The 23,932-nt window shown below is 41.7% G+C and overlaps 1 protein-coding gene across 12 annotated transcripts in view; it reads left to right on the top strand.

Annotated features, from left to right (window-relative positions):
• MAST2 (microtubule associated serine/threonine kinase 2) overlaps positions 1–23,932 on the top strand; it is a 218,166-nt gene that overhangs the window by 65,172 nt on the left and 129,062 nt on the right. The window contains exon 2 of one of the 12 annotated variants that reach the window (XM_065071493.1): positions 13,851–13,956. The exons of the other annotated variants lie outside the window; for them this stretch is intronic. Coding sequence (XP_064927565.1) covers positions 13,918–13,956 — 39 coding nt within the window. The 5' untranslated portion in view covers positions 13,851–13,917. The remainder of the gene's footprint in view (positions 1–13,850; positions 13,957–23,932) is intronic. 12 annotated transcript variants of the gene reach the window in all.

The raw sequence follows: 23,932 nt of genomic DNA, 5'->3' as shown, positions 1-23,932 counted from the left end.
CTGGGCCCTTGTGGCCAGGAAGCCAATGGTACCTGGGGTGGGTTAGAAGGGGGTGGTCAGTAGGTCAGAGAGGTTCTCCTGCCCCTCTGCTCTGCCCTGGGGAGACCACATCTGGAATATTGTGTCCAGTTGTGGCCCCTCAGTTCCAGCAGGACAGGGAACTGCTGCAGAGAGTCCAGCGCAGCCACCAAGATGCTGAAGGGAGTGGAGCATCTCCCGTGTGAGGAAAGGCTGAGGGAGCTGGGGCTCTGGAGCTGGACAAGAGGAGACTGAGGGGTGACCTCATTAATGTTTATAAATACATAAAGGGTGAGTGTCAGGAGGATGGAGCCAGGCTGACAACCAATGATAGGACAAGGCGTAATGGGTGCAAACTGGAACATAAAAGGTTCCACTTAAATTTGAGAAGAAACTTGTTCCCAGTGAGGGTGGCAGAGCCTGGCCCAGGCTGCCCAGGGGGGTTGTGGAGTCTCCTTCTCTGCAGACATTCCAACCCGCCTGGACACCTTCCTGTGTAACCTCATCTGGGTGTTCCTGCTCCATGGGGGGATTGCACTGGGTGAGCTTTCCAGGGCCCTTCAATCCCTGACATTCTGGGATTCGGTGTGATTCTGTGGTTCTGTGACTCCAGAGCCTGTATGACCCACTGTGTGACAAAGGCAGGTGTACTGACTGCAGTGTCCCAAGGGAGATGGGACGATGTAGAATGAAATGTTAGGGGGAGACTTCTGTTGCTCAGATGCAGGCTGGCCACACTGGGACACGGAGGGGGCAGACTTCACATGTTCAGCGACTACTTAATAAGACACATCAAGCTCTAGTGAAGAGCCCCATGGGAGGAGAGGTAACATTGCTTTTATCCTTAGCAATGGTCAGTTCTGGTTCAAAATTTAAGTCAAAAAGTCACCTTAAAGGCTGCAACTGAAATATGTGTCCAGAGCTAAAAATAGTCGAATAGTCAAAAACCCACTAGAGCTACATTCAGTTTCAAAAAGATGGACTCATTTAGGAAGAGGAAGCTTGCTGCAGAGCAAGGAACATCAGCCAAGAGACTTGCATCTTTGTAGTCTCCTTGGAATCTAGTTCAAGACCTCTTCTTCAAGGCAGGGAAATGCAGAGTTCACCCTTCCAGCTCCTAAATAAGAGTTAAGAATTGTTAAAAGGAAAGCAGAGTGGTTAAAAACGGAATAAAGGAGGTTGTTAATTCAGTGAGTAAAGGGAGATAGTGACACAGCTTTGTAATAATTCAAAGATTAAATGTGTGAAATACTATTTGTGCTCTATAGCCAATTGCTTAAAATAGTTTCAGTAGTTGAGTGCTGGAAACTGGCAAATGTGGTACTAATATTAAAATAAAATAAAATAAAATAAAGCGATCCAGGAGAGATCTGTGGAGTTACAGAATTGCAGATGTTCTCTTCATGCTATAGTTGCCTGAATCCTAATTCTCACTAGGGTAATTTACCATTTGGTTGCATTAACAAAACAGTTGAGCGGACCAGCCTTACCCAGTTACTCGGATAACTGTGCCAGTGCCGACCTGGCCGTTCATCCTCTGCCGTGACAGTAGGTTTGTCAGCGTTGCCATGGAATGGCAATGGTCATATGGAATGGTCATCTTCAGTGGCAATTCTTCTGACAGCTGCTTTTAAAAATTCAGTTGATTGACAGCTTCTTAACCGAGAATGATTTGCTGTTTCCTAGAGATACTTTTACTTCTCTATTTATTTATGTATTTAAGAAATGTAGTTTGCAGGCAAGTTAAAGGCTCTGAACAATTCCAAGTCTGATGTCTGCATGTTTGCTTTATCAGCAGAGGTGGTAATTTAAACAACTTGACTCCCACCTCCCAGATGCAAAAGCACCTAAGAACTCTGGTCAGAAATTGCAGTGATTTACTTGCAACCTTATTTTTTTTCCATAAGAATCTCTAAAAAATCAAACTGGTGTTACTTTCACGTTTTCTTCATTTGGAAAAGCTGATACAGGATTAAAATAATGATTTTGTCCAGGATTGATACCATCCTATCTGCTCCAACACCAGGAAACCTTCCTGCTCAGCAGGAAACCTCAGGGGACGGGGGGTCCTGCAGCTTCATTGCCTGTTCTCAAAGAGCTGTTCCTTCCCTTGAATCCCACCTGGACTGTACAGGTTCGTGTTCTGCTGTGAGATCGTTCTGTCCCTATAGGGTTGCTTACTGCCCAACTTTGACACTTCAGAAGGTTTCTTTCAATATCAAACCATCCACCTTTTGCATTAGCAGATTATTTTTCAGCATGGACCTGTGCATTGTTACTGGTGATAGCCAGTGTTTCTTTGTTCTGCGAAAACCTAATGTTTTGGTAGAATTGAATTCTCTTTTTGTAATGTAGTTTCCTGCGTTAATTGGTTTGTTTCTGGATCCTGGCAGACTCAGTGTGATACCGTCTTCTCAGAAGCTTCTTTTGTTGATGCGTTTAGAGAAGACTCCGCTTTCATGGAAAGAATTTTTTCTAGGGATGCTGCCAAGACTCGGAAGACTAAGAAAGTTTATGGCTTTGTATTTGAGTGTAATCAAACTGGCACTCATCATAATTTTGTCTCTTTACAGCTGGAACAGATCTGTAGATGCATATGTATTTTTGGCACTAACTTTAACCAATATTGAAAGTAATGGTGTAAACGATCACAATTGCCAGAAACACTGAACAGTGGTAGGGAATAAAAGTTCCTGCGGTTGTTCCTTCTTTGCTGGTGACTTCCAAGCCCATTTCATCCAGTCTTGAAAAGAGGAAGAAATGTCAAAAATAATTGTAGCTGCAATTTTGTAAGAACTGGAACTGAGTAGGAGACACCCCCTCACATTCTCCGGGAGCCAGACGGTTGAGTGCGTGTTGTGCCGTGGCAGCGCCGGTTGACGCTCCAGCGTGGCAGCGCTGTGAGCCGGGGCTGGAACAGGAGAGCCGGGTTCGCCTTTGTAACCACAGGCGGAGGGAGCAAGATCACTGAAAGACAACCTCGAGTCTGTAGGAAACTGTGTCTTTAATTGTGTTGCTTGAGAAGCAGCTTGTTTGTATTGCAGCACTGAAATAATCTGACATCCTTCTGTTTCCAAAGCCCTGATGTTAGTGACCTAACTCAGGGCAGGGTTGGGAGGACGGCATCTGAAACGTTTCTGTGCTGTCAGTTTGGTGAACGGCTGTTGCTGGGGAAGGAGTTCGGGGTGCTACAGCGGCAAACCGAAGGTGTTCCCTCCCGCAGCGTGTCCTGCACGGGGAGGTGAGCCCGAGGAAGCCGTGGGTGCCTTTCCTGGGCTGTAAACCCCACTGTCAGACAGGGAACCTTCACATTGTGCTTGTGTGTATTGGAGCAGAGCATACTTGTGGCATCATCTGCAGTTTCTTTCTTTGCTTTTTGCTACTAAAGACATTAAAAAAATCAGTATTCTACAAGCTTGAAAGAGAGACTATTATCTAATTGGCTTTTGGTTAGGAAGATACTGATTTCTAGGTCAATGTAAAACAAATGAGCATTTAAATTGAAGAGGAGCAGCTGTTCCAAAGCCCCTTTCCATAGTGCCTGGTTTTGTTAAGGATAATTATGTCTAATTTTAAATTATGATGGCTTTGAGTATTGAGCTTTGCCTTGTTACATCCACTAGCTCATTCTCCTTCATCAGTAAGAACGTTCCGTCATGGCGCCAGGTTTCTGCTTGGATTTATTTTCTCTTGAATGATGAAGAGAAATACAGCTTTACAGACGAGGTTTTCGACACTTTCATGCCAATGGTACCGTACTCCCATCTTATTTTTTGAGGTCTCAAACCAGATACAATCTTGTTTGATTCCTGTGGAAAGATGCTGCTGGGAAAAGAGATATTTATGTAAACATGGAAGATTTCTTGTTCGTATTTTTAGCCTAAAAATGGAAGCACGAGACTAGTGCTGAAAAATCCAAGAAAGCTCTTGTCAGCCCTTGGAAGGAAACATATGCTAAAGATGTCCTGCGGATTACATACTGCTTGTTTCAATTAACACTTTGATATTCTCTGTCAGTTCTTGAGACAAAAGCCCAAGTGATAATTCAAATGATGCAGGAAAAGAATATTTCAGTTTTTAGTGGTAAGCTTAGATTCTTTTGTTTTAAACAAGGAACAAAAGGTCTCAACTGCTAAGCTCAGTGTTACGTTAGTAATTCAGTAGGATGTAACACTTTAAAGAACGTGCATGGTAAATATATTGCAGCTGCAATGAAGCACGTTTGTTTTTATAGAGTGTTGCTGGATGAATTGTATTTGTATTGTAGTTCCACACATAAGGGTTGTGTGTTTGAATTGAATTTGGAGTAAAATGTAACTATAACTCTCGAGAAATGGAAAATATGTATTTTTTGCATGTTCATTTGCAATCTAAGCCTTTTTTTAAGCCCCTATTTTTATGGAGAGAGGTTGTCTGCACATGCCTTTTAAAATAATGCATGTCACACTTTTCCCCACAGAAATATTCTTTGAGGCTCGAACTCAGCATCTCTTACTATCTTTTGTTTCCTCTCCCCTAAGTGCAATAAGTTCTGTGAAACAAAACTAAAATAGTTTGAGATTGCCAAATTACTGTTATGCAGCTACTTTTTTTTTAAGGAAAAATAGTTTTTGAAGCAAATAAAAACCGAACAGAGCAGCAAAAGGGAGGCCTGACACCCATCCTGGAGGAGAGGAGGAACTGGTGAAAAATACATCATTGCACTGTACAGCTTTGAAATCCTGAATGCATTTATTCTTTTGTCTGTCTTTGAGGTTTTGTTCTCCTTCAGTGGATGAGTGCTGGGGAAAGGGCTGTCTTTAAAAAACAAGCAGGTTTTGGCTGAGCTGGCGTTTCAGGGCACGACACCGTTGTGAGAGGTGAATGGCAAAATGTTGTCTGAGGCCAGAAAAAGAATGAAAATCTGTCAGAATCCAGCAGCAAAAAAGTGCTGTGAGGTGTCTCACCAGGTATCAGTACAAGCTTAGTCTGGTACAGACAAGGAGAGCAGGAGAGAATAAAATCCTCAAAGTCCAGATGTTTTGGTTTCTCATCTGCAGGTGTTTGTTTGGTGTTGGAATGTGTGTTGTGTTGGCCTTAAGCAGGCGAAATGGGACCAGCTTTGGAGACTTGTCCAAGCGCTTCAGCGTCAGCTGGAAACCCAGTGACTACGGTGACAGTCTAATTATGGTAGTGGAATAGAAGAGGTTCCTTGTTTTGCAAAGCATCAAGTGTTCTGAAGAACTGAGTGTCCAAAATGACCAATATCCTATAGATACATATAGAAGAAAATACTGGGAAGTGGTGTAGCCTCATACCTGTGTAATTTCTTGTCCTTAAAACTCTTTAACTCTGTGAAGGAAGTGCTATTTCTATGTAGCGATTGTCTAGCTTGTACTTCAAAGTCAAATTGAGACCACACCTGGAATATTGTGTCCAGTTGTGGCCCCTCAGTTCCAGCAGGACAGGGAACTGCTGGAGAGAGTCCAGCGCAGCCACCAAGATGCTGAAGGGAGTGGAGCATCTCCTGTGTGAGGAAAGGCTGAGGGAGCTGGGGCTCTGGAGCTGGACAAGAGGAGACTGAGCGGTGACCTCATTAATGTTTATAAATACATAAAGGGTGAGTGTCAGGAGGATGGAGCCGGGCTCTTCTCGGTGACAACCAATGGTAGGACAAGGGGTAATGGGTGCAAACTGGAACAGAGGAGGTTCCACTTAAATTTGAGAAGAAACTTGTTCCTGGTGAGGGTGTCAGAGCCTGGCCCAGGCTGCCCAGGGGGTTGTGGAGTCTCCTTCTGTGCAGACATTCCAACCCGCCTGGACACCTTCCTGTGTAACCTCATCTGGGTGTTCCTGCTCCATGGGGGGATTGCACTGGATGAGCTTTCCAGGGCCCTTCCAGACATTCTGTGATTAAGAGTCAGAAGCAGAAAAATTTGGGGAGAATGTATGGAAAAGGCAAGTCTGTACGTGTGAGTCGCTGCTGCCGTGGCGAGGCCGCGGGCAGTGCTGCTGCTGGCTGGGACGCAGAAGAACTGATGAGGATAGCTGACGAAATCTGTATAGTAAAATATTCAGGGTATTTCTCATTGTGTGCTTGCACGAGATAATGAGCTCTGTCTGTAACTTGTAGCTTTTATAGAACCCTCTTTCTATGGCAAAATAGCTCTTGGGCTAACTGGGTTCATGATGTTTTCCTGCAGGATTCTTGAAACTACAGGTTTTGTTTCTATGATGTCTTGGTAAATATCGATACCTTTCATTAGGGAAGCGCACAAGAGTTGGTATTGGGTCCTTGACCTTTGGTTTGTTTCCATTCTGATTAGAGGCATTCACTGCTCATGTTTGAGTCCATATGCCTCTAAAGCGTGAGGGTTGCCTTATAATAAAGTAAGAGAATCCTGATTTTGGTAATGCCATCTAAATATTTACTAAACAGAAAGTATGTTTTTTCAGGTTTAAATTTGCAGCGTATATTGACAAAGTCTTCTCTGCCTATCAAAAAAAGTGTCTCATTAAAAAAAGGTATTGTATTTGAAATGTAGCATCAGAGAAGCCAGTTTCCATTGTGTTCTAATGCCAGCTTAACTTCAGAACAAGAACATTTGCACAGTGAGTTCGACATCTTCTGTAAATATTAAAGTTTAATTGAAGATTCCTGTCCCAAGCTGTTACCTTGCAGAGGGGCTTGAGCCACGGAACTTGTTTCTGCTTGGAAGCTGCTGTCTCTTCTGAATGGATCTTCTATGGTACAGTGTGGAAGCAGTTGGTTGGTAGATGAATGAACTCTTTCCTCCACCCTTGTCACAGCAAATTTCCATTTGTATGGAAGATGAGTGGGTGTGCCGCCTTTCACAATGTATTGAATGTGGGGGACGGAGCAGTCTTGCCCGGGAATCTTAATCTAATGCACTGTTAAAGCCTGATTATTGTGTGAAGGAAACCTTGAGGATTTTAGACATGTTTTTCAGCATTTCTTCCGCCTGGGACCAAGCCTCATAAGCAGAGTTGGTTGTGGTTCAGCATGAGTTCCTATGGTGGTTGGTTGTTAGTGCACAGCTTTGCTCCGAAGCTCTTAGTTTATCCAACTGGATCTTGTAAATAGACAGGAAATCCGGGAGAAATTCAGACAAACCTTTGGGCAAGTTTCATAGGTTGACTGCTGAGTAATTTGTTGTTATTAACAAGTTACCTCATCAACCTTCTTTGTTTCAGTAGTCTGTCAGTTTATCTCAAAGGGACTCATTTTAAAATCTGCAGATAAACATAGCTGGATCAAAATAAAGAAATAAACCCCCAAACACTTAGGTTTCAGACTGACAGTGAAACATTTGGCTCATTTTGGCTGCACAGACAAATGTTACCAAAGACTAAAAAAGTCACTGAAATTGCCAGCTGATAATCTTGAAAAAGGGATCTTTTTTTCCCAGCAGACTATATATTGTGTAAGGAAATGTTACGTTGTTAAGGTTTGTCACAGCTTGATGTTCTGTTGGTTTTGGTTTTGACTAAATAGAGTGAAAAAAGAACGGATTTTGAATAATGAAAAAGGTGAATTTTGAATCTTGCTATTTTAGATCAGGGAATCGTTCATTTCAGTGTTCCTTGATAATAAAAGTATGCAATAAAAGACATTACATCTTCTTGCAGACAGCTGAAAAGCCATTTTATTTTGGCCCGATTTTGGATGGTGATACTCTTAGAATGGCAAAGCACGAATAGGTCATCATCGTTGGATCGTACTGTTGTGTCATGTTGACATCCTTTGCACCATGTCTCTCGTGATGGACTCCCCGATGTGTTGAGAGGCTTTCTGGACTTTCTGTAGTCGATACTAAATACTACAAATGGTTTTATACCGTTTCTAAATAGTTAATGTAAGTGGACTTAGACCTCTAGTGTTAGGAGTTTATGGTCTGCAGCTATTGCATTTGCTTGAGCTATACTAGAGAGTACACAGATTTTTGACCCACAATGTAATGATTGAATTGCTAAAATAGCCTTCACTGGTTTTGTTTTAATGGTAGTGGTAGGTTTCTGTTCTGATGCAACAGTATAGACCACAAAAAGGACATGGAAGTCGTAGCAAAATGAATTGCTCTCTTCATATTTGTCCTGGTTTTGTTTAAAACAAGACCAGTTCTCTTGTAGTGAATCTTTCAGCTAAGTTTTTCTAACTGCGTTTTACTTAATTCTTAGTAAATTGGATGGAACTTTTTCCGTGAATGTTGAGTGATTCCTGAAATGTGCCTCACATTTGGATTACAATTGAACATACATGGAATGTGTTCTATATTCAGCATACAGAGTACAATAAACTGAGCACAGCTCAAAGATGAGCCCTGTGATGCTACACAGATACCTCTTTGTGCGTGTATATATACACACTCCAACATAGTTCAAACAGACCTCTTTCTTATTTATCTCCCTTTAAAGTTGTTCTGGTGGTTAGAAGATACGGGTAACAGAATAATAGCTTATTCACAACTCCTCAGTTATTTTGTTGTACGATGTATTGTAGACAGGAACAATCGCACTGCTTCATAGCAGCTTCCTGTGGTCCTCGCTTTCCTAACTGTGAGCTTGGACGCCTGTGGTCGTCTCCCACTGATGCTGTTCAGAAACCTGCGGGCTACGGCATTAACTGAAAGAATTGATGCTTTGATTGTACCCAAGTTAATGGATGGAAAACTCTGGTCATCTTCAACAGTTATTGGAACTGTTCTAACCTTTCAGATTTTTCTTCTACAAGGCAGAGCAGTAATAGATTTGGTAACAGGCAGCGGGATGAGGTCTGCGTCAGCATCGATGAGATTTCTTCTTCTCCACAGGAATGAAGTGCTTTTGGAGTCTGCTCCCATGTATGTAATGAGAAGAGAGGGTGTGGACCGAAATCTAATCACAGGCCACTCCTCGAGCTGATGCGCCTTTTGGCACATGGATAGGGAGTGCTTGGAACCACAGATCTCACACCTGTCTGACAGAGAGGTAGGGAACCACGGATCTCACATCTGTCTGGACAGAGAGGTAGGGAACCACACATCTCACATCTGTCTGGACAGAGAGGTAGGGAACCACGGATCTCACATCTGTCTGGACAGAGAGGTCGGGAACCACGGATCTCACATCTGTCTGGACAGAGAGGTAGGGAACCACACATCTCACATCTGTCTGGACAGAGAGGTAGGGAACCACGGATCTCACATCTGTCTGGACAGAGAGGTCGGGAACCACGGATCTCACATCTGTCTGGACAGAGAGGTAGGGAACCACGGATCTCACACCTGTCTGGACAGAGAGGTAGGGAACCACACATCTCACACCTGTCTGGACAGAGAGGTCGGGAACCACAGATCTCACACCTGTCTGGACAGAGAGGTAGGCTTAGTTGCTGTCTGGTGTACAAGGAGTAAAATTCCAGGTTCTCTTAATATTCCTGAATGTCTTGTCATACTTTTGGTTTCTTCTGTGCTAATTAAAGGAGATTGAGTTCCTGAAGCCCTCTAACTCTGATCTCTTTTTATCCTGAAAACATTTATTTTTAATCTTTCCATTTTATCAATACTTATCCTGGAACATAGGTAACAGATGTGATTTTTCCATGATATTCTCGTGAATATCATATACAGAGATAACACCACTCATTTATGAAATGGAAGCTCTTTTGGCCTGTTCAGGGCTTACATGAACTGTCAGAGCCGTCGCACTGTGTTTAGAATGATTTTTCAGTTCACAATTAACTATTGCCTCTAGTTCCTTTGTGGAGTTGAAGCCTTTTAGGATGGCAGACATTGTTGACTTAAGCAAGTGCTACCTTTGTACTTTCTACCCAAATAAAAACATAGAATGGTTACACTGGGGGAGCCCGTTATCTTATCTCTGATAGCAGCTGATAGCAGGTGTCTATGGCAGAGTCTCTTTCTACAGCACTTGCGGCTGTTTGTGGTGCTGGGTCATCCTCAGTGTATTTTCTGCTTTTGAGAGTTCTTGGCAGATTCTTCAATGAATTTGTCCAAAGGCTTTTATCTTTTTTTTCCTTCCCAACATTTTACAGCAAGAAATAGCCCAATGTGACTATTGTGTAGGGCAGTACCTCCTTTTGTTTCTTTGGAAATTGCTCTTAGCTTCATTTAATTCATCGCAGCATTGGCAAGCTGAGGAGGTACCGATCAGACACACCATTGTGGGAACACGCTCACCGGAAGTTCTCGGCTCTTTCCATTTCTTGATGCCTTTCAATCAGGCCTGAATAGCGTTTTCAGAGCGAGCTGCAGCCCGACAGGAGTTGGTTGGATTATGGCCAATGATCCCAATGTCTCACTACTCCTTCTCTTTACTCATTGCCGCAGGGCAAGGCAAAATTTTCCCCAGATTTCTTAATTTGATGGAGGAAAGAATAATTGAATTAGGAGCTTTCTGAACTTGTTGGTGAACACACTTTGAATTCTCTCTTTTTATCTCCCTTATTTTTGTTTTAAGTGAAATTGAGTGATTCTTGAAGGATTCAAATATTCCATGACCTCCTTATTTTGACTGATATTTTATTAGACCCTTCTTAAGATGCTCCCTGCATCTGAAAACTGTTGGAGAAATTAGTTTCGTGATTTTTATATAATTGATAAAATTACATTTTATGCACTTCAGTTTCTTTAATATGTTTCTGTAATATATCTTAGTGAAATGCATTATACAAATACATTCTTATCTTTCATTGGAGACTTATCCACAGACCTTTTACTATGTCTAAGGGTGGTGTAATCTCTTGATGAAATGACAGATAAGTCTCTAAAGGTAATATTTTGTAAGAGAAATTTTCCATGCCAGAGAATTGCTTTTAAATCCCATTTGGCCTTGGCTCGATTCAGTTTGGTACTAAGTATTGTCTCCCACCCTCTTTCACTGTTGCTTTCCTGTGGTAGATTTTATTAAAGGAAGAAAAAGGGAGAGTCGAGGAGTGCTAATGGTTAAATAGAAGGGAAGAAAACATGGTCACCGCATTCAGGATATTTTTGATGGTGGTTTTTGATCTGCCATTTAAATAAGAGTTGTTTGCTCTGCAGAAGGGAAGAGCAGAGGGAAGGTAGAGGAAGAACCATCCTGCTCTTTTGCAGCAGCCCTGATTGGCTTCTCTACCCCAGAAACCGGGGAGATGTGGCAGGCAGCCAATTCAACAGCATCCTCCCCAAGAAAGCCTGAAATTTGGAAGAGAACAGATGATTCTGATGGTATTTGGAGTCCTGTGCCAGCCTCAATCAATTCTAAGTCACTTGTGAAGACATTTTGAGAACTGGAGATGTCTGAATATTAAGGTAAAGAACGCAGGAAGGATTAAACATATGTGCTAATAAGAGTGTTTTCAGTTATGTTAAAGAAATAAGTGGGGTTATATTCTATGCTATCAGCCTTAAACCTTTTCATTTAGTGGCTGATTCCTGAAGAAAGCACAATATGAATGGTACTGCGTAATAGTTAAGATTCCTTAATTCCTCTCACAGTTTGTTGTTTAATACTGATGGCTTTAGTCAGAACAGGTAAGACTGATGATCCAGTTAGTGCATGGTCTTAATAGAAATATTCCTGCACTGTATTATAGACTAAAATAAAATGCATGTAATATATCTGAGTATGTATGCCAAAACGTTTTGCTTCTGTGGGATTTCTAAAGTAAAAATCAAATTTGTATGACGCTAATGTCTGATAAGTGAAGTTACGGTCTTTGGAATATTTTCCTGAGGAAGCTAATTTGATGGTAACATGCAGGAAATAATACTGAAATTCATCATAAACATGATCAGAGCGAATAAATATGCTCATCTTGTGTTTCAGTCTGCTCCTAAGCAGAGCTTTGTCTCTGTTTTTGTGTTGCTGTTCTCCCTGGTGACATATCCCGAAGTTCCGGTGCAGAGTTTTGTGCCGGACTCGCCGTTTGCCAGTTCTCTTTGCAAAAGAAGATGCTGTTCCTTTAAAATCCAGTGGCTGGTGGAGTTGTTTTTACTAGCACACCGCTTTTTACACGGTACAGTATATACCCCATGCAAATGAGCTGCCTGCTCAGCCTCGGCCCCGCTGGGGAGCTCACAAAGACTCCGCAGACCTCATTCGCCATTCAGTTGTTTAAAACGGCAGATGGAAGGAGGTAGCGGCACGATGAGGATTTATTAGCTACTCACAATAAAAGACCACACTCGCTCCGCGGAGGATCGGAACAAGCCTGCTGAATGGGATTGAGTTGTATCTGCTTTCAGCTGACTTTGCAGTGATGTGTTTAGCTCATGTGACTTGGGCACTTAGCGTGAAGATCAGCTAAAGATTTCCACGTAAATATATACATATATATTCCTTTAAGCGCCATCCACCTGTGTGCTTGTATTGCGACTCTTGTTGGTTTGCAGCTGTCGTAGCTGTGGGGACAGGGACACTTGGTCGCGCTGTGGCCGGCAGCCCATGGGCCGGGCTCTCATTGTTGCTGCATTTGCTCACTTGAGGATGTCTGCCTGAAATCCCCTCATAAACACAGCTCTTCATTTCTTTTATCTGTCTTGTGAAACCCTCCGGAGGCTGAAGGTGCTTTTTAAATACAGTGTTTATATTCAGAAGTTATAAATAGGCTCTTCCTAAGCTTTTCTTTTTAGGAGATGAAATCTGTTGCTTTAGCTTTCTGCTGGAGAAATGGAAGGTTGTTGCAGCAGTTCATGGTTTTTGCTATATTCTTGTTTTCCTTTCTAATATAGAAAGGGCATGTGTAGGACAAAGGCTCCTCGATGTGCTCGGTAATTTAAATAATACTAGAATGAGCATATCTAGATATTTATTTTCACGGTGTTTCATATAGCTAGAAGCATTCTGGCTGTTTATTTTTACAACACAGGCTAACAGCTCGTTCTAAAACGCGGTTGGGATACTGCACATAAAGGGGCAAAGCCTGTTCTGACCTTGCTGGAGTTGTGTGTGTGAAGGCAGCTGGCAAACAGAAACCGCAGGACAGGCTGAAAAAGCCTCAGCCAAACTGTGCTTTTCCTTTTTTCTTCCCTTTATTTCCTCCCTTTTTGCCATGGGTGACGAGGAGGGAAGGGCTTCTTAAGGCAGCTCTGTCAGCGATGAATAGATGAATGAATTCTTAAACGCTCCAACGTGCAACATGTGTTCAGGCTCCCCAGCACCTAAGAGTGGCAAGATCTCAGCAGTGCGCTGCACAGTGTGCGGGGTGTGCTGTGCCCGAGCAGCGGACCTGGGAGACAGCGCGAACAAAAGGACGCGCCACCGCACCCCAGCAATCTGACGTTCGCTGCCTTCTGCAGAGGAGTCAAGGAATTTTTCAAAATCTGGAAAAATCAGTTATATGTTTTTTCATAGCGAGGTTTTTCAGTGTTTTTCAGCCTCCTGTGTATCCACAGAATGGATTGTTTTGTTTTTAGTTAAGTGTGACTGTGTATTTTTTAAAGGAAATGTGACCTGGATTTTGTGAGCTTATTAGAAGCAGTAAATGAAGGCAGCTGTTGTAGTTTCCTGATCCCTTGCAACAGCTCAAATTGAAATAAAGCAAAAATATGCGTGTGTGGGATCTGAATTAAATTCCACTCTTTGGCCTTCCATGGAGCCGTGGATTATTATCTATCTCTCGCCAGTTGTGTATACGAGGGGAATGAGACATCCAACCTGGAAAACGTTCAGCAAAGTGGAGCGGATTTTGTCCAATGTGACCGGCTAAATCTGCCGCCCAAGAGGCGTCGGAATTCCGCAGCGAGCCGGAGCCCGGGGCTGCGCGGCAGGCGAGGGAGACGCGTCCTATTTATAGCAATGGACACAGGGGTGGCAGGGGAGAAAAGTTTGGAAATAATGGACTTCTTTAACAGTTAGGGAGCAAAGCCGGCCAGACGCAGGCGAGCTTGAGCAGGAGTTTGCGAGCAGCACAGCCAAATTATGGATGATTCGAGTATTCTTCGCAGAAGGGGGCTGCAGGTAAGTGCAGCTTCAGGCTGCGGGTTTTTTCCTCCTATGTACAATGATGACAACCCTTGGGAGTAAATCAGGTTAACTCCGTGTATAGCTGTGATGCTAGAACTCGAGATTTTCTCTTTTCACCCAGTGTATATTTTCTGAATGAAAAGCAGGATTTTGTATGAAGTAATAAAATACAGTTTGTTAATATCTTGGTTTATATTCAATAGTCTCGTGAATATTCTTATGGAAAGAAGTGAAGGCTGAACTAATGGGGCTTATCTTTGAAACTTTAATAAAAATCTGTTAAGTGCCTTTTTGGCCTTGCCGTAGAGTGGCCGTGTTAGCTGAGCATTATTTAGAAATTAAATGTCAAAGCACAGTGCATATTTCACTTTTTTAGGGCTACGCTTCTTTCCTACTTCAAACGCCCAGCAATGCAAAACCAGAATGCAAAGAATATTTATATTTTGTTGTCCAACAACTGTCATTCAGTTTAAATAAATAACCTTACAGTTTGTTTTGATCCTTGACATACTAGTGAAGCTTTATTTTGTAGTGGTGCTGTGGAAGTTTATTCAATTGCAATAGTATGAGAAGCATAGTAATCTGTGTTAGTGTCAATGGCAGATGACATGGAATAGGTTTTTGCTTGAAAGCACCATATTCCGTATTTTGCCATTTTAATGTGAAATTGTTGCATATCTGCTAAGATAAATGAGTGTTTCTAGACCATGAATCGTGTCTGTCAAACAATGGGACAGACACAGTTAATTTCAATTCCTTTGAGGAAAATCAATTTGCCTTTTTCCCATACTACTGCTCATACCTTACTGGTGCTCTAAGGCAATTACAGAATTACTGTTGCATGTTCCATGTCTCACCTCTTTATATTTTGTGTTTTTTTTCTTTGTGCCAGCTTATTAATATAACTGAAATAGTTTATAACACGGTGAGACTGTTTTATGGTAGCGCATTTGCTCATCATAAAACTAGCCATATTTAATTTTTGTATGAGCGTATAGGAATAAGCACATTTGTTTTGGGATCAACTGGTATTTACTTTCAATATATTTAACTAGTTGGAACTTCATGACCAAGAAAATTGTTCTGAGCACAGATAATGAACATTTCTCAAGCCCTGTATGCCGGTTGTTCAGAGCCTTCCTGAGCCTCGGATGTCTGCGCTGTGGGGTCTGCTCGGCGTGTGGAGTGGTTTCCATGATGGTGCTCCAGGGCGGGAGAAGGAGGGGAGGATGGAGGAGCCCAAACGGCTGCCAGGGGAGCGGGATGAATCGCCCTAATTGAACTGCCTGCTGTGGTGCAATTGGATAATTTTAGCAGTCTGGATTATTTACTATCCCTATGTGGTGGTGGGTCTATACACACTAGGATAGGTATGTATATATATATATGTATAGCTATAATTAATATCTACATCAAAAATGCTTCAGGAACTAAGAAATACACCAAAGAGACATCAGGAAGGCAGATGCTGAAGTCCAAGCGGAAGTTAGTTAATGTTGGATTGTTTTGTTGTTTCTTTTTCATCTTGGAGTAGACATTTTGGAAACAACCGAGGCTCAGAAAAGCGACCGTTTTATAGAAAACCTGCACTTTAACAATCAGGAAACATTAAAAAGCTGTTGGTTCATGTTGGCGCTGCTGAGGCAATACGTTTCAATTACTTTTTGGGCGAGCTGGGTGATAATATTTTGGAAGGTGACTGATGAAAAAGATGACTTTCCTAGTTCCAACTGGTTGATCGCTTTGAAAATGAACATCAGCATAAACGAGGTCCTAAACCAACGGCTAATTCCACACAGCGCTAATTCCAGAGTTAGGTCGGGTTACTGGGGGTCTTGCCCAGGCTGGTTTTGGGTATTTCTGGAGATGGAGATTTTGCAGCCTTTCTTGGCAGCTGTCGCGGTACTTACACCGTGAAAATATTGTTCCCTTTATATTTTGGTAGAGAAGAACACTTTCCACAACCTGTTAGTAATATTTCACGTCATATTGACAAATTGATTGAGATGAACAAGTTGATTATCTTAGTTTATTTTCGTTTGGTAACCAGTGTTCTCATTTTATCTTGATAACCTCTGGATTGTGGTTTTTTTTTGGCTGTTCTTTAACACATTTGATTTCGACTTGTACTGATGGGGCTTTGCTGAGACTGCCGTGTTTTAGGGGTATTCTCTCTTTTGTTTTCATATCTTCCTGTTCATTTGGCATCTTAGATGCTAAATGGCAGAATCCTTTATATTTTTGGTGATGTCTCAGTCTTTCTGTTCTGCCTTTCCCCCTATTGCTTCCTGTAACTGAATTCTCAGTATATAGATGACCAACATACCTCCTTGGGTGTTATTCCTGCAGAATAACAAAAGCAAACTGCAATCTGAATTTCCAGGTGCTTTTTCAGTCTCCCCACTCTCTGTTCATATCACCATAAATCTTTAAGCTGTTCCTAGATGAAATTATTTCTCTCTACCCTTTCCGAAGCTTCACTTTGCTTTCTCTGCCTATTTGGAAAGTGCTGTTGCTCTGTTCCTTTCCTTTCCAACAGGCCTCACTTCAAGGACCTGGCTTGTGTGACTTTCGGGTTTCTTGTGCTCATCTCTCACTTACTTTTCAAACCTTATTATTTTTTTCCCCCTGTTAAATAATGATTCACCACCACCAGCTCTTCCTGTTCTTTAATGTAGATTTTCATTGTGCTTCTTGAAATACACCTGCTATTACTACTGTGATACTTTCTGTCTCGTTCTGTGATCCCTGCGGCAGCAGCTGTGTGGTGGTGGTAGCAGGTGACCTAAAAGGAACAGGAGTTCCTACATACAAAGCCAATATATTGGCACGTGGCCCATCTATATCACCTTTTTCACTGCTTCAGTCTGGTGTTTTGTATCCTGTTTGGTGTGGAAATGAAGATCTGGGAGGGACAAATCAGATTTTCTGTGTGTATGTATAAATATACATACATACACACACAGGGTGTGCTTCCAGTCTGATGTATCTGTGCAGTAGTATTGACAGAAGGCTGAGAAAATGCTTCCAATAATGGAATATTCTTTTAATTTCTCAGCTTTGATTTTAGCTAATGAACTTGGACTATTGACACAAGTCACCGCCTAGGGACAAGTGCTAATGCAGGTGGTGCAGCTGCTGCTGCTGTACTGGGCAGATCTGTGTTCACTTAGATTGTCATGGTGTAAAATACAACACGCTGTTAGCTGCAAATGTTATCAGGCTATCTAGAGATGATGTTGTTGCCTCTACATGTGTATCATCTGTTGGTGGGGGTGTTTTTGTACAGATGAAAAGTCGTGGTACCCGCTGAGTCCTGGTGAAGATGTGCGTGTATTTTGAACATCAGCTTGTACTAGAAATTTGCCTTTACTCTTCTCGCCCATCCAAGAAATTAGTGTTCTATCCCAAAAATACTTACGAGTAAGTGCAAATGAGGAAAGTAATGGCAAATGTGATATTCCACATTTCAGATATTCATAATGGAGCTTATATTCTGCACTTGTGGTACTTTAGCAGTGTTCGTATGTGCTTGGGCGTTATCGCCACCACCGTTCTCTGCATCCACGTTTTCCTACTGCTGCAATGTGCGCTAAATTCCACTAGTTAATTGACTTTGAACCCTTTTGTGCTGGTTTCAGTGCCGATGTGAAACACGAACTGCATCACCGTGCTTGGATGTGTTTATATAGCCTAGTGCTACTACACAGCACGTTTGACTAATAGATATATATATATATATTTATATACACAATATAAAAACCAGTAGAGTGATTTCTTCATTCTGAAGACAAATCTTATATTTTCCTCCTGAGAGGAAAAACCAGGGCATGGAGAACATAATGTCAGAATATTCGGTGCACTTGTTCTTGAGCTTATTTATTTTACTCCAAGGACTGAGCACTTTTTTGTTTTATGGGGAAAGGGAATCAGGGAATTAGTGGTTACACAAACTCATTCTGTTTTAAGCTTCAATATGTGTAACAAGGGAAGGCCGACTGTGCCGCTCTGTTTTCTGTAGGGTTTAAACCTTCCCTGCGATGTCTTTGAACTTAATTCAGAGACCCTGAAAATTGACGTGCTCTTGAATTTTGTTTCCTTAAGAGTATCTTACATAATTACTGAAGACATTTGTTGCTGGTTACAAGATCTAATGAAGCGTGCAGTTAGTAAGAATGTTGCTTTTTACAATATTTTTATAAAAAGTTAAAAGCAGAAATGTGTTCTATGAAAGAAAAGACGCTGTTTATGGTCAGGGAGACTATGAACGGGACTAAAAACTTGGTTTGCGTTGCTCTGCTTATTCAAAACTTTTGAAATACGTATTAACCGGGAGGTTAATACATACATTTTAAATTAAAGGTTAACTTTAAATTTAGCGTGCAAATGCATGCATACACGTGGAGATCGTCAGATCTCCTGAGTCGGTTGGACTGGAGCTTTTGGAACTGCCTGCTGCAGCATATCCTACAATGGGAAATACCGGCACCTACTCCCAGGGGAGGTGTAACTTGCCTTTTACAGCCTTTAGAAGAAATTTGACTTGGAGTGCCTTTTGAAAATCACACCAGTTACCCTCATCTTTACATCCTTGATCCTTGTGGTGCGTTTTTCTTGACTTACACGTTTTCTTGTGCCACGCTGAGTTGTGCAAATCATCTGATAACTTGGAGTTGCTCTGCACCCCCTTTTGACTCCCTCTGTTCCTGGAGACCCTCGTTTCAGTGTCCTGCAGGCAGAACTTGGTCATTGTGCTTGAGATTTGGTGGGAGACAATGGAAAGTATGCTGAAACAAGACAACATTTAGGCTTTCAAGGGGATTGGTTTCTTTCCCGTACTAGAGATCTGTATCGTTTTGATGTGTTTATACCTATGATGTGTTTAAAAGAAACAACAGGGAAAAACCCCTCACAAATTGAGATGAAGTTTGAGCTTCTTTCCTCGTAATCTTTGAGGGGATTGTTTTAAATAGCATTCTTCTAAAAGCTTTGAGTAATAAACAGTATAAATTGGATAATACTGATCTTCAGCTAAACACTGGTACCTGTGCTACCTACCAGTAGTGTTCTCATGTGTACATGGAGTAATGGCTTCAGTCTGTTCTTAGGACACGAGAAGAATGATGGTGTTGTGTTCATACCACAGCAAAGCTGACAGCTCTGGTTTGAACGCTGAAGCTTCAGTGTTCTTTAGAGAGAAAATAGAGACTTGAACTGGAATTATGTTTAGAAAAACAAATGGATATTTCTTTGAGTTCACAGAATCACAGAATCGACTGGGTTGGAAAAGACCTCAGAGATCATCGAGTCCAACCCTTGGAGTTCTGAAGGATAACATTAGAATCTTGGGTGTAAAGTTTCGCATTTGAAACCTGGAATAATTTAGGGTGTTTTTCTATAGTTACTTGTCATTATAGTTACTTGAAGAGTTCAAAACTCCAAAAGTGATTTCGCAAGGACCAGAACCCAATCTGCAGCTCAGGGGTGTGCTGGAGGCTTCCAGCACTGCTGTGGGCAACCCCAGTTACACTGGCATCTGAAGATAAACAAAGATGATTTATGCAGATACCGAAGCTGTAGACTTATCTCAGGATACAAGAAATCGCATACTGTTTTTCTTATGAAAATGTTAGTTTTAAAAGGTCATATTTTTAGGCTCACTTCCAAAAGAAACAGAATTTCATACTCAGACTTGGTCCCTATTTTCTCAGTTAGATTTTCAGCACCTGAAATTAATTAGAATTTGGTCTGGAGAAGATGTCCAAAAGATAGTCCCAGTCCTTCAGCTTCTGTGACAGTCAGGAGCTGACAGAGGGACCCGCAGCAGCCAAGGCCGAGCGAAGCTGCTGCTGTGCGTACCTGTGGGTGTCTGACGGGGCCGGAGGGAGGAGGAGGATGGGGGAACACTCGCTGCAGATTAACGGTTACTAGATTTCATCAACCAGATCAATCATAAGCAACTTTTTTGCACTGACCTCAGTCTATGGGAACAAATTGTGAAGTCTGATTGTGCGAATCTGTTATAATCTTGTGCTGGGATGCCCTATGTTATAACCCAAGAGGATGGATTGTTATGGTGTGTATGATTATGCTACATCTCGTTGTAGGACTGAGCATTCGTGCTCAGAGAGGTAAGGAGCGATTCTTGTTTGATACCTGCCTGCCACATGAGCTTTCACACTGATTGGATTTTTCAGGGTTGGTGTTCGTGTTCCACTTTGCAATGGAGGAGGAAATGGACCTGAGTGAGGAGCATCTGCTGCTGGCGGGAAAAATGTGAAAGCTTGTCACAATAAAAACTCCTTGAAATATGGACAAGGATAAAAGGTTAAATGGTTTGCTCAGGCAGAAAAGATAACATTTAGCTGCTGTCTTTGGGGTATTGTTAAATTGGTCTGATAATTCGCTACAGTTGTGCTTAAATAAGTGCTTTCGGTTTCTCAGGAAGGACTTTGTGTATGCTTGTGTAGCTGAGCTAAACTTCTTATTTTCAGCCTGTAAGAAGACATAAAAATGCCAGTAATTAATTCTGCTGCCTCAGAAAGGACGGTTTTGTTAGCACATGACTGCCTGAAAGAACAGAGCGTGCAGCCGAGCCCACGTGGATGTCGGACAAAGGGCTTCCTCCCAAAGATATAAACACCAAGATGTTTTCCATACATTTCACTGGCTGGAAAGTGTCTGCTGGGCAGTCGCGCTCGTTGCCGGGAGGGCAGGATGAACATTTGGTGCTGCTGGTGCTCGCAGGGTTTGCTGCATAGAGAGTGGCTTTTGTTTCTCTTCCTCGCCATGAGCCGCTCGGGGCGCTTCACTCCTGTTCCTATCGCTTCATTTTGTATTTGTTTAGTGCTGGAAATCCCAAATCTTGAAAGAAACCCCAGTTCTCCTACCTAGCAACGTAACATGCCGTGCTGCAAGACTCGTGTTTAATCTGCTTATCATTAATGGTCTTCTCCGCGTGCACAGACCCACTTACCTCTTTAATGAGGAGAAACACCCTGCAGTGAGCCAGCGTGTATTTTGCTTCTAGGCTTGTGTCATCAGCCTACGAGTTGAAATTGGTTAGAGCGCTTTATTCTGCTGTCCGTTCTGCTGATGGTGGTTGCCCCTTCAGTGTCTCTAATACGTTGGAAAGGTGGTGGGTTTTGTAAAAGGAAAACTAATTAAAACACGCTAAGTGAAAATCCAACTTGGAAAAGCTATCGGTATTGAATGGGGGCAGGTAGTCCTCGCGTTTTCTAGGGGTAAATATGAAGTATCTTTGCATTCTGAATATTTGTAAATTCCAGCTACTAATGAAATAAGCGGTAAAACTATATTATGAATTGCAGTATTGTGATAACACCTAAGGCTCTCTAAAATGTCAAGACATTTAAAGTCAGCTCTAAATATGTATTGTATTTCCCATATGATTTAGCAGTTGTTCCCCTTTGGCTGTGTAGTAAAAGGCTTTCCCCAAGCCATTGGGCTTTATGGGACTTGTAGAAGATATGGGATTTTACCGTTTGAGATCGAGACAGGATGGGCTGGTCAAGGCTGCTTGTTCTTGAATTCCTACAAGCTGTTATTAAAAAAAAGGAGTCATTTGTAAACCCCAAAGTGTGTCTGTACCAAATATCTGTGGTGGTTGTGTGTTGTACAATACTAAATCTTCAAATGGGGGTTATTTTATAGAGTTACATACCCTAGAATATTTAGATACACATACTTAGCACAACAGTGAGATGCGGGTATCTGGATTACTTTATTCAGTAGCTACGTGAGGGTCTTTTTGCACAACAGAACAGTCTGTAAATGCAACTGATTTTCTCTTGGTATCCAAGACAGTTCAGGTATCCCCTTATCTCCCTGAATTTTCAAATCTGTGAATATGCTTTGGCAGCCTTTATTTCTTACAGAACTTTGATGTGGTATGGAAATGACTTGTTAGACAAGGGTTAATGTAGCCAGATGTGCTTGAGGAATGTGCATTTTCACTTTACTCAGACCTCGTGAAAACATGTTATTACACTGTAAATAATGCAGCGCAGAGTTCCTTAAACGTGGAGCTTGGAAATAATCTCTGTAAATTTTACTACATATTCACATTTTGAAGTTTTGTGATTCAGAGCGTAAAAAAAGACAGGTAGGTTAATTTGAATTTGCTAGTCTTATTCTATATTAGAAAGCTTATTTCGGTTTGAATTGAATTATTGTCTGCTAGAGCATAAATACATAATACATGGCATTTTACATAAATGTTTCTCTTTAAGGATCAAGAATGATATCCTGTAAAAAGAATTAAGTTGTTTCAGATTTTGATGGTCTTTATTCTAACATTCAGCCTCCCTGCCCTTCATTATTCTTCCATATCAATTTTATTGATATGTCTGAAGGGAAGAAGATCCATTTTTCTCTGCATTCTGCCCCGTTGTGAAGTGGTTTACTGCAGGATTTTTGTGAATAAAGAGTCGAATTCTTCTACTTCCAATGCAGAAGATATCCTGACACAGTCATTGCTGTCCTTTAGATGATTTTCTTTAATTGCATTTATGGTTTTGTGTTGTTTCCCTTTGGAGATGAAACAGATACCATTAAAGCCAGGGCTTTGAAATTAGCAGCACTCTGAATACAAACACATAATTCTGTGCATGGAAGGTGGCCCAACTTTGTTTTTACCTGTCTTGGGTCAAATCTGTAAGTGACTCACTTTGCCAATAGCGCTGCTCCTTTCAGATTGTTTCAGCACAACAGATGCTTTTGTAGCCCAAGGTTTCTCTTTCCAAAATGCTCTTGGATATTAGTGTGATAAAATCATGTTTGAAATGAGGATGGCTGTAACTGTCGCCTATTGTATGGCATAGCTTGAACAACTGTAACCTGATAGAATTACTTTTAAATTGCTTTCATCAGAATATGAAAAAGTTAATTGCATTTGACATTTATCGCTTGTTTTATGTCAGCATAGGGTAATAAATGTCACCTGTATTGGCGGCCAAAAAGCTGCAATGATATTGCATTGGGGTAGCTCGGTGTAGCCTGTGCAAAGGTCCTTCCTGCTCCTTTTGTGGCTGGAACCTGCTGGGAATGACGCTGGCTTGGAACAGAACAAACCAAACCTGTGCTCATGTCCTTCCCCGCAAATCTGGGGCCCTCAGACTGTTATAAAGTGTCTCCTGTATTACGCTGCTTTTTGTCTTTGGGTATATGTGATGATCTCCTTTGTAAAAAGAATTGTGTTTAGTTTAACTTTGGTTTTTGTAATTGTAGAGAATGATTTGGCCAAGGTGGAAGAATGTGCGCCCACTAGAAAAGAGATCGCCCTGCAGGGCTAATTGTTGGATTCCTGTTGGGAGGAGATTAGGGCCTTAAAAAACTTAACCAGTGGGGATAAATGTACAGGGTAGAAGAATAGATTGTGGGGAGAAAAAGGTTGGAGGTGACTTCAACAGGGCCATGAGCGGTTTTACATGTCACATTTGTCACATTGATATAAGTGGTACAAAGGCTGTGGACTGACAGTTTATTCTGCCTAATGGATTCCAGTCATTTGTTTTCCTAGCTTTTATCTCCTCTACCTTTTTCAAATGTGAACGTTGTGTAGGTTCATGTTCTTAGCTTTGCTGACTGTTTGGGCAGGCCCAGCCTTAAAACTCTGCGGGCCAAATTGAAACCTACTCCACTCGTGTCTCAAAACGTTTCTTTATGAAATAGCACCCAAAACTTGTATTGAAACGGGCAAATATTAAAGATTTTGGGGATAGTTTTAATGTGTGCTGGTGACTGCCTGCTTGTAAATTTTGGTAGGTTAACAATGCTGAACGGATGTTATTCTTGCAAAGTGGCTCCCATGCAGAAAGCCCCTCAGGGACATGAGACTCCTGCAGACTTTCAGAAAGCAATGTTGTGCTTGATTACGTTTAGACAGATGATGGAGTGATGTAGTAAAACCATTTTTGTTAAGGCATAATACAACAGAGAATGCAATGTA

The sequence above is a fragment of the Columba livia genome, chromosome 8, assembly GCF_036013475.1.
Source record: "Columba livia isolate bColLiv1 breed racing homer chromosome 8, bColLiv1.pat.W.v2, whole genome shotgun sequence".
Lineage (NCBI taxonomy): Eukaryota > Metazoa > Chordata > Aves > Columbiformes > Columbidae > Columba > Columba livia.
This window is presented reverse-complemented; position numbering and strand designations above follow the sequence as displayed.